Consider the following 14,590-nt stretch of genomic DNA (forward strand, 5'->3'; position numbering starts at 1 on the left):
CTATGTTGATCCTTCCAATCCAATAGCATAAGAGATCTTTTCATCTTCTGAGATCTTCTTTAATTTCCTTCTTCAGAGACTTGAAGTTTTTGTCATACATATTTTTCACATGCTTGGTTAGGGTCACACCAAGTTATTTTATATTATTTGTGACTATTGTGAAGGGTATTAATTCTCTAATTTCTTTCTCAGCCTGTTTATCTACTGATTTGCTTGAGTTAATTTTATATCCAGATACTTTGGTGAAGTTGTTTATCAGGTTTAGGAGTTCTCTGGTAGAATTTTTGAGGTCACTAAGTATACTATCATATCATCTGCAAATAGTGAGTGATATTTTGACTTCTTCCTATCTGATTTGTATCCTTTGACTTTCTTTTGATGTCTGATTGCTTTGGCTAGGACTTCCAGCACTATATAGAATAGGTAGGAAAAGAGTGGGCAGCCTTGTATAGTCCCTGATTTCAGTGGGACTGCTTCAAGTTTCTTACCATTTAGTTTGATGTTTTCTACTGGTTTGCTGTATGTTTTTACTATGTTTGATATGGGCCTTGAATTCCCAATCTTTCCAAGACTTTTAATATGAAGGGGTGTTAAAGTTTGTCAAATGCTTTCCCAGCATCCAGTTAGATGACCTTGTGTTTTTTTCTTTGAGTTTGTGTATACAGTAGATTACATTGATGGGTTTCTATATATTGAACCATCCATGTACCCCTGGGATGAAGCCCACTTGATTGTGGTGAATGATTGTTTTGATGTGTTCTTGGATTCGGTTTGCAAGAATTTTATTGAGTATTTTTGCATCAATGTTCATGAGGAAGATTGGTCTGAAGTTTTCTTTCCTTGTAGGGTCTTTGTGTAGTTTAGGAATGAGTGTAATTGTAGCTTTGAAGAATGAGTTGGGAGTGTTCCATCTGTCTATTTTGTGGAATAGTTTAGAGAGTATTGGTATTTGGTCTTGTATGAAGGTCTGATAGAATTCTGTAGTAAAACCATCTGGTCCTGGGCTGTTTTTGGTTGGGAGGCTTTTGATAACTAGCAATTCTCTTTTATCAGAGTTACTCACAATTGGGCATGTGGACTCTAGACATTCCCTTCTGGAAGGAGGAGTGTGGAGGGTCACTGGACTCTCACCTAATATCTGTCTGACCATTAGTCTGAGATTATCTTCTAAAACTGTGAGTGATCTCTTGGCTCGAGTGCATGGATGGGCAGACTAGAGGAAGAGGTCCCATTTGTAAGTCTCTAGAAAACATTAATTCTGGTGAAGACTTTCAATTTCCAATAATTTGGGGTGACCCATGAGTCAGTCAGGGACCCCTTATGCATGTGATCAAGTCCCATAAACCCACTGGTTCCCCAGGGTTAATTTTGGTAGAACAAAACTCTGGTTGCCAATATTATACAGTTCATGTGCCCCAGGGAAGGGACTTTAGCTACACTTAGGGTAGAGACAGGGATGTCAAACCTTCCCACACTTGTGTGGTCAGAGTAGGCTCCCTGTTGAGGGGACTCCTGGATGTGGCAAGATTCTGAGAGCTAGGGTGTGGAGGAGGCAGAGTGCTGCTGGTAGAAGGTACAGTGAGGACAGAGCCTTGCTCTGAGAACGACACAGCATATGGGAGAGAGGAAGAGTGATGAACAGGACATATCACTGACACTTCCTGGAAGACTGTCACGGGGATCAGTTAGGAAAACTAAGCAGAGAAATGGGTCACCAGCTGGCTCACAGAACGGTCACCCTAACAACAATCTGGGGAACTCAGAGTGATGTGTGTGGGAAGTATAATACAAAGGGGCCACTGGGAAGTGAACATGGCTCCATAGATGACAGACAGGGATGGGCCACACCAGATAGTGGTGACCAGGACAGATGGGGCATATAGGAAAGGCTGTGGAGGGGCAGGGATACCTAGGCCAGGGTGGACACAGGCCTAGGCTCAGAGTCCTGGCAAATGGGTGTGTTTTCTATGGCACTGATGTTACAGGAAGAAAGAAAACATTTGAGGTCATGGGATGAGTTTATATTATACCCACTCTGGAGTCACTCCAGGCTGAGAGAAGACATTAGGAACCTTGAGTCTAGAGGCATAGAGAGAGTGCTGCACAGAGGCATGACTTGTTGCATTACTGCCATGCTGATTATTGTGTCTTAACCTCTGGAGCACACACACAACTTATGTCCGGCTGTCCTTGCTGCATCATAGGATTGGGCAGGGCCTGAGAACTAGTGTGCAGAAGAGTTCCTTCCAGATGCTTCTGCTAGCACCCTGTGCAGGGACTACAGCAGTTTTGATAAAGTGGAGTAGTGGCAGTTAATACTTGACAAGAGAAGTTGACCTCACCTGAAACTGTGAGCAAGATCCATCAAGTCTGGGGACAGGATGGATTCTTGGCTGAGTAGGTGAAAGGGGCAGGTACAGAAAACTGAGCATGTAGCCAAGATGCCCAGGGAGCAAGTGACCTCAGTTCTGCCAGAAGGCCATGGGGCATGTGGGAAGCCATGAATCTAGGGACAACGAATCTGCTGGTAGAGTCACAGCTTACCTCTCTGTAGAAATGGGGGAGAGTGCAGAGAAGTGCTGATCCAGCACAGAGAATGGTGTCAGAGAGATGACTCACAGGGGGTGACTCTGTGCCATAGCCTTCACACCTGTACTGGATATCACTAGCCCCCTTATGACACAGTGTCTTTCTCTGTAAGTGGAGGATGTGCCCTAGCTGTCAGGAGGCCTGGGACTCAGCACATATGGAGGGATGGGTGGAGACAGAAAGAAAGAGTAGGGTCCATATACTTCTGTTCTCAGCAGTTTGGTCCCAAGAGAGAGGATGAGAGAATTGTGGGCAGAGTACTTCTGTCTTCAGTCTGATTCACAATGGAGGGGCCTGAGCACCTGAAGGGTTGAGGGAGGAAGCTGAGTAGAGAAGTAGCCAGTAACCTGGCAGGAACCCCTAAAGTCCACACCGTAGTCAATGCATGGGCAGGAAGAGATGGTGAGGAACAGTCTAGTTCCTACTGCTCTTTGACTACACATCATCTCTGAGTCTATTCAACGGAGCTGGATATCCATCGGCTCCAATCATGACCTCCGGCACTGTCGTATCTACTCACTCTAAGGTTATAAAGATAGAAGAAGGGGACCATGAGAGGAGAAGTGATTTTAATGAGGAGGGGCAGTAGGACAGAGGCAGGGGATTCACAGGACATGGTAGCAGAGAGGCATCTTGAAAAAGAGTGGGGGTCACCTAGAGGTAAGTGGAGGGGTGGAGAGGAGGGGGTAGGGTCAGGGTTTAGTGACAGATGTGTGAAGACACTATTTGTGACTTGTTGTTTTGTATGCTAACTTTAATATTGACAGTAAAAACTGTTGCTCTCCTTTTGATAATGGGGCATCTCTGGTAGCTGTCATAGCAGCCAGAAATCATGAAGAATTCCCAGTGCTGTGAGCAGGGAGGTGAGGTGCCACAGTCACAGCCACGTCTCAGCATTATTCTTGCTCCCTTCGCTCTGCTCATTCCAAAGAATGATGTGTTCCAGTGTGTGCTTTCTTCATTACACAGCAGACTGTTGGAAGGTTAGAAAACTCATCTCCTTCTCCACCTCCAGTGAGAAAATATGTGCTCCCAAGTACATACACACACACACACACACACACACACACACACACACATACAGGCACATGCAGGCACATACACACACAAACACTGACACACAGACACACACAGACATTCACACACATATACACAGACACAGAAAGAGACATACACAGAGACACATAGTCACACCCATACACGCAGACACACACAGACATTCACACACAGACACACATAGACACACAGAGACACACACATACACATAGAAACACACAGACATTCACAGACACAGACACACATAGACACACAGAGACACACACATACACATAGAAACACACAGACATTCACAGACACAGACACACATAGATGCACATAGTCACACCCATACACATAGACACACACAGACATTCACACACAGACACACATAGACACACACAGACATTCACACACAGACACACATAGACACACAGAGACACACACATACACATAGACACACACAGACATTCACAGACACAGACACACATAGACACACAGAGACACAATACATACACACCGACACACACTCAGACACACACCTCTGCAAGCAAATCCTCCTAGCCTTATAAGTAGGTACCGTGGAGCCTGTCAGATTTTACTCATCTAGCTGTGGCTGGCAGGGAACCGAGGGGCCCAAGGCGACATGTGATTTAGGGATTGTTCAGGAAATTCAACACTTGCTCAGTCATTTCTAGAGACTCAAAAACTGTAGCAATGGACTTGGTCCAAACTGTCAGCACAGCAGCTGTGGCTCTAGTGCCTGCCAAACTGCACCACTCTGTGCATTAGCATGCAGAACCTGCCAGAACATGGCCAAGGGCCCCATGCCCACGCTCAGGCTTTTTATGATAATAAAACTCAGGAATAAAGTAAGCCATAGGTAGAAACATTGCCTGCTGAAATATGAAAACCTTCTGCTCAGTGGAGACCCAATTGCAAGGCACTTGCCATATGATGCTGTGAGGGCCAGCAACTGTTTAAAAAATTTAGCATCCTTCCCGGGGAACACACTCAGGACTAGGTGAGAACTCAGAGGGGTTTGAAAGTCTGTCTGCTACCATTGAAGTCTTTCTGGTTGCCTGGAAGAAAAGCAAGCATGTGTTCTAGAGTGTTTCTCTATCTGTTTGATATCATTCACGATAAGTGGACTATCGTGTCATATGCCCGCGAGGCTTCCGACAGGATTTTACATTGTGCTCAGTCATTTCTGTGACACAATGGGGCTGAATCACAAGCGAAGTTGTTCCTAACCCACCACATTTACTAGTCCTTTTCAAAAGAATGAAAATCTCCAGACACAAAATAGAGATAATGATCCACAGTACGTCTCCAAGTGATCATTGTTTACTCAGATGGCCAGGGTAGCTTGCTCCATATTAATCAGCCTGCAGTCTCTGCCTATAATTGCTGTTAATGGCTCGCCCTCCGTCAGGGGATACAGAATGGGAAATGAGGGACAAATATTTTAGGAAGGATCTGAGTGTCTCTGCCCCTTGCTACACTACGGTGATGGTCATCCATGATAAAGACAACGCAGTGCGCTCTACTGGTTGTGCCACTCAGCACACCTGTGTCTCTCCCCGTATACGTGTCTCCATTTCTTCTATCACCAAGTACACAAACGTCACTTGTTACAGTGGGTCGTGCAGAGTCTCCCTCCAAACTGGTCTTTAAGGATAGTTATTGTCATTCCTCCTCACACCAGTCAGATTGGCCAAGATGCAAAACTCAGGTGACAGCAGATGCTGGGGAGGATGCAGAGAAAGAGGAACACTTCTCCACTGTTGGTGGGGTTGCAAGTTAATACAACCACTCTGGAAATCTGTCTGGTGATACCTTAGAAAATTGGACATAGTACTACCTGAAGACCCAGCTATTCCACTTCTGGGCATATACCCCAGAGACACTTTAATACACAACAAAGATACATGCACCACAATGTTCATAGCAGCTCTATTTATAATAGCCAGAAGCTGTAAAGAACCCAGATGTCCTTCAGAAGATGAATGGATACAAAAATTGTTGTACATTTACACAATGGAGAACTTCTCCACCATCAGAAACAATGACTTTATGAAATTCTTAAGAAAATGGATGCATCTCGAGAATATTATCCTGAGTGAGATAACTCAGTCACAAAAGAACAGACATAATATGCAGTCACTGATAATTGGATACTAACCCCAGAAAGCTCTGAATACCCCATAAACAACTCACAGACCATATGAAGTTCAAGAAAAGAAAAAAAAAAAAAGAAAGAAAAGAAAAAACCATCATGCTTAATCCTTACACATCAAGAAAACTTTGACTAATTCCAGGTTACATCCTGTTTTACATGTACTTTATGCTCATTGTAACTAGTAAGATCTTAATGCACACTATCAAACCTTTAAAAAAAAACAAGCACTGACAAAAATGTATTCGTATACTTTTATGCAAAAATGCTTAAAATTTGTACATTTATCTTTGTTTTTTAAAATAAAGTTGTTTAAAAAAAACCAAAAAAACCCCAAAAAACCCAAAACAACAACAACAAAAAAAGGATGATTACAGTCTTCACACTATCACAGCCATGGTTTGTGCACCATGATCCATGCCCCTCAATTCACAGACACCTGCTGCTTCTGTGGCCGCATCTCCTGGGAATGCAGATGTTTCTGTGTCCTACCTACACAGAATCCAGGTCTTCGGAGAGTCACTGTTCCCTTTGAAATCCCTTTCTAGGGTCATCATCTCCTGTGATGGGACTGTTTCTAATTCTCTAGTCCCATTTTCCCTGAAGCACCACTTCCTGTACCTCCCCAGTCAGTATCTACCCCTTTCAGGAAAGCTGGTTAATACCCATTAGCTCCCTGAATCCTCACTTCTTGGCCCATTTCTTCTATTAATATACCACAATATCTTTGCTCAATGTACCATCCGTACATTTATTTTCTGATGCTTTCTATAACTTTCAACCATGTGTGCTCATGGTCCAACCCCCCCCCCCCCATATATCTGACCTACTGGCATCCATGTTTGTTGTCAACACACTACTCACATGCACTAAGAACTGGAACTACGCTCGACATTCATCAACAGATGGATGCAGAAACAGATAGCATGTAGGCACCATGGGACTATGTTTGGCTACAAAAAGGCCATGGCATTTTCAGGAAAGGGATGAAATTGAGGACTATTGTGTTAAATGTCGTCCATCAAACTCAAAAGGACAAACACCATGTGTTTTCATGTTTTCTCTCATGTGATATCCTAACACACGCACACGCACACAGACACACACACACACACACACACACACCAGACATGAAGAACAGCCTAGGTAGAAGGATCCACAAGAACAATGTACCTATGAAAGTGCTGTTGTCAAACTTGTTACTTTGTAAGAAAATATAAAGTAAAGCTAAACACGACCTCCCTCCCTCTCTGCCAGCTTTTGTTTGCAGTAGGCTGGAAGGAGAGACAGACAGGAAATGTGGGTGTGGATGCAGTTCTAGGGAGTCCTGTAGGCTACTCGTCTTCTCCAGAGAAGCTGGAGTCACTTAGAGGCAATCCCCTCCTCCCATCGAGCAGTCTAAGGACTCACTGCAGATACGGACTGTCAAGTCCTCATTTGAGGGACATGCAGATGGGGACTTCTTGCACGTCCAGTGTTAGCCATAATAGAAACAAATGTATAAGGAGCCTATTTAACTGGGGCTATGCTGGCCAGCTATGTCCTAAAGGAGGACCTAGAAATCACTCTGTAGTTTTTCTCTGTCTCTCTCAGTCTCCTTGTCTCTCTCTGTCTCTCTGTCTCTCTCAGTGTATGTGTGTGAGTGTGTGTGTATGTGTGTGAGTGTGTGTGTATGTGTGTGAGTGTGTGTGTATGTGTGTGTGTGTGTGTGTGTGAGTGTGTGTGTATGTGTGTGAGTGTGTGTGTATGTGTGTGAGTGTGTGTGTATGTGTGTGTGTGCATACATGAGTACAGTGTCCAAAATGGCCAGGAGAGGGAATAAGTAAGGGAGCTGAGTGGATCCCCTGGAGCTGGAGTTATAGGTAGCAGTGAACCACATGATATGGGTGATAAGAACCAAAATCAGATCCTCTGAAAGTATGGTATGCATTCTTAACCACTGAGCAATCTCTCCAGTCCTTAAAAAATGATAATATATATTATATAATACATATATTAATATATTATATTTATTATTTATTATATAATATGTAATATGTATTTAATACTATATATATAAATTATATACATACATACATACATACATACCCCAAAACAAAAACGTACATGGGATTTAGATAGAATTAATTTCACCAAATATGTTGAATCTGGTCTGTCTATATTTGGGTGCCTTCCAGCATTATATAAATATTTCAGACTCCTCCAGATGGTAAAACTGGCTACATTAACTAACAAAGTGCAGAAAAAAGATAGATCTTTTTTCTTGAATAAGAAATTTGTTTCACTCCTGTAATACAGAGCTCAGTATCAAAATGTCTTTCCTCTGGACTGAGTGGGATGAGTCTGTAAGGAGAGAAACAAGCAACCGCAAGCTGTACGCACCCTCTGTCCCGTGGGAGACTGCAGAGGATGCCCCTTTCCTCTGAGGAAGCTTACATGGCACCACCCCCCTCCGTGGAGGAGGCTGTATACAACACTCCATGTGCGCAGAGCAGAAAGCTGTAGATGGCACCTCACACTTCTCTGCCCTCTGAGGAGAAAGCTTACACAGCACCATCTTTCCTCTGTGAAGGACGCTGTACACAGCTTGTTCTCTCTTCTGAGGCAGAAGCTGTGAATGGTTCCTCATAGCCCAAAGAAGTCGTACGGGACACCTCTGCTCTCTGAGGAGAGTGTTTATATCACACTGTGTCTCATCTGAGGGAGGAGCTATACACAGCACACCACATGCTCTAAGGAGGGAGATGGACAGGGTACCTCACTTCTCTTCCCTCTGAGGAAGAATCCATGCATGGTTCTTTCCACTCCTTTTCCCTGAGGAAGAGACTGAACAGACCGCCCCTGCTGTGGGAAGGAAGCTTACATAGCACATCTTGTCTGTGAGGGTGAAGGTGTCTAAATGTCTCCCTCCTCCTCTGAGGAGGTGGCCTTTCTAGTCTGAGGAGGCAGCTGTGTGCCTCATGCTGTTCTGAGGAAGGAGATAACCATGGCATCTCTTAAGGGTGAGGGATCTTTCAACTTCCTGTTCCATCACCAGCATTTGTGACCCAACTGAGAAAAAGGGAGATGATCAAATATCTGTTACTTGGCTAAAAGCCAGCATAGGAAATATTTTAAGAAGCAGAGAATCAAGATTGTCTCCCAAGAAGGACAATTACTGGGAGTGGCTCCGGCCTCACTCAATTTCCAGCTTCCTGGCCAATGCCTACAGGACATGCTGGAGAGGGCCAGGAGACATATGGCTTGGTAATGACCCAGGCTATGAGTCTAAAGGTCATCTTTACAAACCACCACCTGTACATAGAATAACAAAGTCTCAATTGCTGCCCCAGCCAGGGACCAACAATAAGAATGAATGTTAGACTATGGGGCTGGTTTTTCCCTTCTGAGTGAAACCAGCAAACACAAGGAAATCTAACTATGTAATTTTATTGCTAAATTTTAGATTTGGGTAGCAAAATTACCACATCCAAAAATCGTTTTTTCACTGGGATTCTCAAGAGAACTCTGGTTCTGAGGGTCTATGTAATATCTCTGTTATACTGGTCATGAATAAATAAATAAACACCAACAATGAGACAGACACTGGACACAGGGGCACTGACTATCAAGGTTGGTTCCTCCCATGCCACTAACTGAACTTGTGTGGAATCCAGGCATGTAGGTTGTTAATCCATATTGGTTTGCAAACTACTTCTGAGTCACTAATGAAAAACTCATCTCCCTTCCCCAACAAACATGAATGGCCTCACCCTGGACCTGCTCAATCCAGAGGAAAAAAACAAATCGTTGTCATTCAAGCATCTGAAGAATAGTGAAGGGTTTCACTCTTATATTTTTGGTTGTGAGCCTTGCCTTTAATGGCTAAGCCATCTCTCCAGCCCGTGAAGGGTTTTACTGATAGCCCTCCCTGGGCCTATAAGACTATGTTGAACTCATTCCTTCCTGATTCTGTGACTTCTTGGTGCTTTGAGGATGTGCATATGAGAAAGAGGGTTGAGGAGACAGAGCTACAAAGGGCTAGCTTTATAATGACTTCAGAGACTTGTCAATCCATCTTCCTCATGATAGGCTTGACCTCCTATCTAGCTTCTAGCAAATGATCTGTGGTAACATGGCGTGGGAGGCATCCACAATGGATCAGAAATACTGCCTGGTATCAACCCTGCCAATACTCCTCTGGCTTGCTGCTCTGAGAAACATGCCACTGCATTTTGGACTATCTTTGGGAAAATATTGAGGCTATTCTATGGCCCACAGTCTATCAGGGCACCTTCAGTCTACAGAAAATGAGCCCTGTCAATACCCATGTGAAGAAACTTGGAAAGGACCATTCTTCACCAGAGTCTGAAGGTGAGATTGTCAGCCCAGATGATGATGGTAGTAGTGGTGGTGGTGTTGGTGGTAGTGGTGGTAGTGGTGGTGGTGATGGTGATGGTGACAGTGGTGGTGGTAGTGGTTGTGACAGTTTTTGAGACAGAGGTCTATTATGCAACTCAGTGCTTGCATTAATAACAATATTTATTGGAGAAAGAAGATGAGTTATTTACTAATGATTCAGACATAGTATGCAAAGCAGCCAGAGCAAACAAACTCCATTCCTGGATTCCACACAGATTTAATGAATGGATGGAAAGAACTTAATACAGACCTTAATAGGTAGTGTTCCTCTGTCTTGCTGTTTCACTGTTGTTGGGTGTTCATATTCGGCATAATAAGGCTGTTCCACAGACCCTCAGAACTATAGTACCGGACTCATGGCAGTCCTCCTGTCTCGGCCTCTCAAGTTCTGGGATTGCAGGTCTGTGCCACCATACTCTTCCATGATACAATGACTCTGACCTCAGCTGTATACAAGTCTCAAAGTCAACAGATCCTGCTAACCTGAGCCCTGACCTCTGACCTACAACAACCAGAAATAATGAATGCTATTGGTTTGAGCCACTGACTGTTGGAATCTCTAGCTACATGTACCAGTGGCTGAATGATGGAGCTTTTATTTAGACCATATTTTGGAGAAAATGCCATTTGGGACAGAATGCTGTCTAGGGGCTTTAAAAAAGAGCACTTTTCATTATCATCTTTAAACATGAAAGTCAAATTATTTACAAATATCCAGGCCTTTCACAGAAAGAGTTATCTAAGGAAGAATCTTCTGCAGACATATTTTCTTTCCTCTTGCAAACATATCTATATTTTGAAATGATCTAAGACATTACAGTTTCAATGATTTTTTCCTTCCCCTGCAGAGTTTAGGATGTGTGTCATGGTTGTCAGCCGCGCTCTGCATGAAGAGATGTACAAATTCAACATGTTTGTTTTAAAGCAGTGTTTACTTATTGGGAGTTGCAGAACTTTCAAACTACAAATTAAAAGCTTCAACTTTGCTGACATAACTTAGTTCTAAGAGAATTCTCCAAAAGGAGTGTCCTAAAAATGACACGAATTTCTTTCTGTCTCTGAAACAGAACTCGGGTGACAAATATTAGCTCTTTGAGTCAGGAACAATATTTAGGGAAGAGAGGAGATGGTAAGAATAGAAAATAGATGCACTTTGTGGCTATTTTCTATTGATCATAGAAATTTAATCCCTGACATTCCAGGCACACTGCTCATGGTCCCACAGACACTTTATATCTTCAAAACTGGAAAAACATGACTGAGTTTGTTCTCTCTCACGTACACTTGACTCATATTTTTTAATGGGGATGTAGGCATGGGGTCCCATCCCTAACCTTTTTGTGCCTGATGCCTGTTGGAAGGGGGATGGGTTTTTCAATGGAGTGGCACAGGATATGCCAACCACAATGGGCAGGACTCATGCTTGAGTTTAGATGGCCAAGAAAAAATGGACCCTCATGTTTTTGTGTGTGCTATTTTTGTTTTGTGTTTTCTACAGAGAGAGAGAGAGAGAGAGAGAGAGAGAGAGAGAGAGAGAGAGAGAGAGAGAGAGAGAATTAAAGTTGGGTAGATGGGGTGCTGAAAGGGATTTGGGAGATGAGTAAGGGGAAGGAATGTAATGAGATATAGTGTATGAAAAGTTAATAAAAACACAATAGTAAAGAGAAAAAAATGCCCCATATGGAAATGCTGTGGCCCCCTGGGGATATCAAACCTTTCAATGTGTGCTGCAGTGAGGAAGCACTTAACCCTAATTATAGTTCTTGGGTTTCTTTATGAGTTCTTTTACACTATTAGTAAATTAATCATTATATCATTAACCCAACCCTCTTAATAATAAACTGCTAGCCACAGCTTCGGAAGCCTTGTTCTATCCTACTTACTGCATGATTATAAGGGAAGACTTTCCCCTTCAAAGCACCTCCTTTTCAAAAATGTTCACAAATTTGTTCTTCTGGTTAGGAGGCCTGGCTTCACACCTCCCACCCGATGGACAGGCAGGAACCCACATGCATCCCGTTCCATGTTTCCTCCAGAAGCAGAAGGGATTCTGAGACTCTATAGTTACGATGACAGCCAAGTGGGGAGGATCACGTCAAGGGTCTCAGTTGTAGCCAGTGTTCTACATGGTAGAGACTCATGTTGGGCAAATTCCTCTTTACCAAATGATTGCCAGTTGTGATGGGATGCCAGGGCGGCCTTTGAAAAGGAGTCTTGGGGAAGAGGAGAGAAGTTGGCAGAGCATCCTTCTATACACCGATACCCATATACACTAACTCCAGCTCTGAAAGTTTTGGGGACCAGTGACGGAGGTGAGATTGTCATATGTCCTGCTCTGCAGTAAAGCTCAAGACAGCCCACTGAGGGCTGGGTGAAGCACTAAGATGGTACCCAGGTGAAAACTCTTCCAAATAGACCCAGGCGCCCAATTACCCCAGTGAATTTAGAGGGAGAATACTCTTGGATAGCAGACATTCAAAAAATTAAGATTGAGACAGAAAGCAACAGCCTTCTCCTGACAGGTTCACCATAGAACCTCTCTGAGCAAAGACCTCTCAAGGGCTCTAACCCTATGGAAAACACTAACTGATAATCTCAGGGCACCTGGAGACCAGTGAGCTGGAGGGGCTGGAAAAGAGAACAAGATAATTGGGGGTTAGATGTTTAGGCAGCTACTCAAATCCAGCATCAGGTTGTAACAGAAAACTCCAGCAAGATATTAGGAGGTAGAGAGCTCACAGAACACTAACAAAGAGAATATATAGAAGGGAGATTGACTCAGTTTTCATCAGGGGCTGGCATGGCCAGCAAGCGTGGATAGAACTCACTGGCAGCTGCTTTTTGTTTTAGGGCTAAATTGATCATTTCATCAGGAGATTGGGAATAAAAGCACAATGGGTATCTATCTCCAAGGAGACTCATCTCCCCAGACCGTGCCAGGAAACAACTCTTAAAAGAAATCATTGTGTTTCCTGCCAAGAAATTTGTATTTCTCTCGTCTCTTCTATGTGGTGGTGTGACTCATAAAAGAGGCTGTCCTAGGGATGCCAAGTGTCGCAGGGTCTGAGATCATGGGGAAGGCACATACAGGAAGGTAGCAGGATAGGGAATGATTCCTCTGCAGATGGGCAAGGGCAGACTCACCGGCTCCACATTATAGGAAAACAACGCATACTCTTTATCTGGGGATATTTCATATCTGATGGCTCTTAAGGATTCCTAAAGAAAAAGAAAGAAAGAAAACAGAATTTACAAGTGTTCCAACTTTGACTCCTGTAGAGACACAGATGCTATTTTCAAATTCCTCTACTAAAAAGAAGTTAAACAGTGAACCAGCAACATTAAGTATGGCTACAGCTTTTCTTAGTCAATCAGAACGTAGTAAATGGGTGCTTTTGAAAATCCTGTTTGTGTTTTATTTGAAGTTTCAACAGAATGATCCTCATTGTGTATGCTGAACCAAATCAATAGAAACAGAAAAAAACAAGCATCCTTTCCCTGTAAGACCCTTAGTCTCTCAATGGTTAGTTAGCATCTTTTTCTTGGTTATATTGTATGCTAAACAGGATTGCTACTAAACCAGAAGCAGATTCTACACCCCGCTCTGCACCCTGTCTTTTCCCTGTTGTGGGAATCCTCAGGAGACAGCCTGCAGAGGGTTTACTTGTTTTTCTGCCAAATTCCTTTGTCCAAACGACTGTCACTGTGAAAATGTGCATCAGCAACCTACTCCGCCCTCTGCCCTTGCACACACTCTAGCTCCAAACCCCTGCCCGTGAAGGCCCGCATCATCTGCCTGGTGTCCATCACTCTCGAGTGTGACAGGGAGCACTTGGAACCTCTTGAGTCATGCCACCGAAGGTGATGTCATGTTAGGTGTCTCTGCGTCTCTCTAGCTTCTTGTGCAATGAAATCTTAAAGAAATGACTGCAAGGAACTGTTTTGCTTGGAGTTTTCGATCTTTGTGCTGCCTGTATTACCCCCATATGCTTGCATTCACGCCTTACTAAAGGCAGGACTGCATTCTGAGACTCATCATGAATACCAAATCAGCACACACTGGGTCCTCTCCTCTAGGGAAACCCATTAGCTTTTTGTGCTTTGTGTCCACATTTTCATCTACGGACCGAGATGTAATATGCATACTGTGCTTCTGTTTCAAGAAACCTTTTTGATTAGACACGGCTGAGCTATTAGCACAGAACTCCTCGCCAGCAGCACTGTAATAGCCACACAGAGCCACGTCTGCAACCACATTTTCTCCATTGGGGACACACACCACAACTTCCACATTCTCTGGGGGAACCCTTTAAGTGCAAAATCACCCAGAAATAAATATGCAGCAAAAGGTGCTCTTCAGTCTGAGGGGGAAAAGCAGCTGCTCAC

The 14,590-nt window shown here is 43.6% G+C and overlaps 1 protein-coding gene across 1 annotated transcript in view; it reads right to left on the reverse strand.

Moving 5' to 3' along the window:
* The window catches only part of LOC308435629 (A-type potassium channel modulatory protein DPP6-like), a gene marked incomplete at both ends in the record, with an annotated part of 497,671 nt that overhangs the window by 93,360 nt on the left and 389,721 nt on the right, over positions 1–14,590 (reverse strand). The window contains one exon of the mRNA XM_080936356.1: positions 13,349–13,423. Coding sequence (XP_080792482.1) covers positions 13,349–13,423 — 75 coding nt within the window. The remainder of the gene's footprint in view (positions 1–13,348; positions 13,424–14,590) is intronic.

This window comes from Micromys minutus (genome assembly GCF_963924665.1).
Source record: "Micromys minutus genome assembly, chromosome: 23".
NCBI lineage: Eukaryota > Metazoa > Chordata > Mammalia > Rodentia > Muridae > Micromys > Micromys minutus.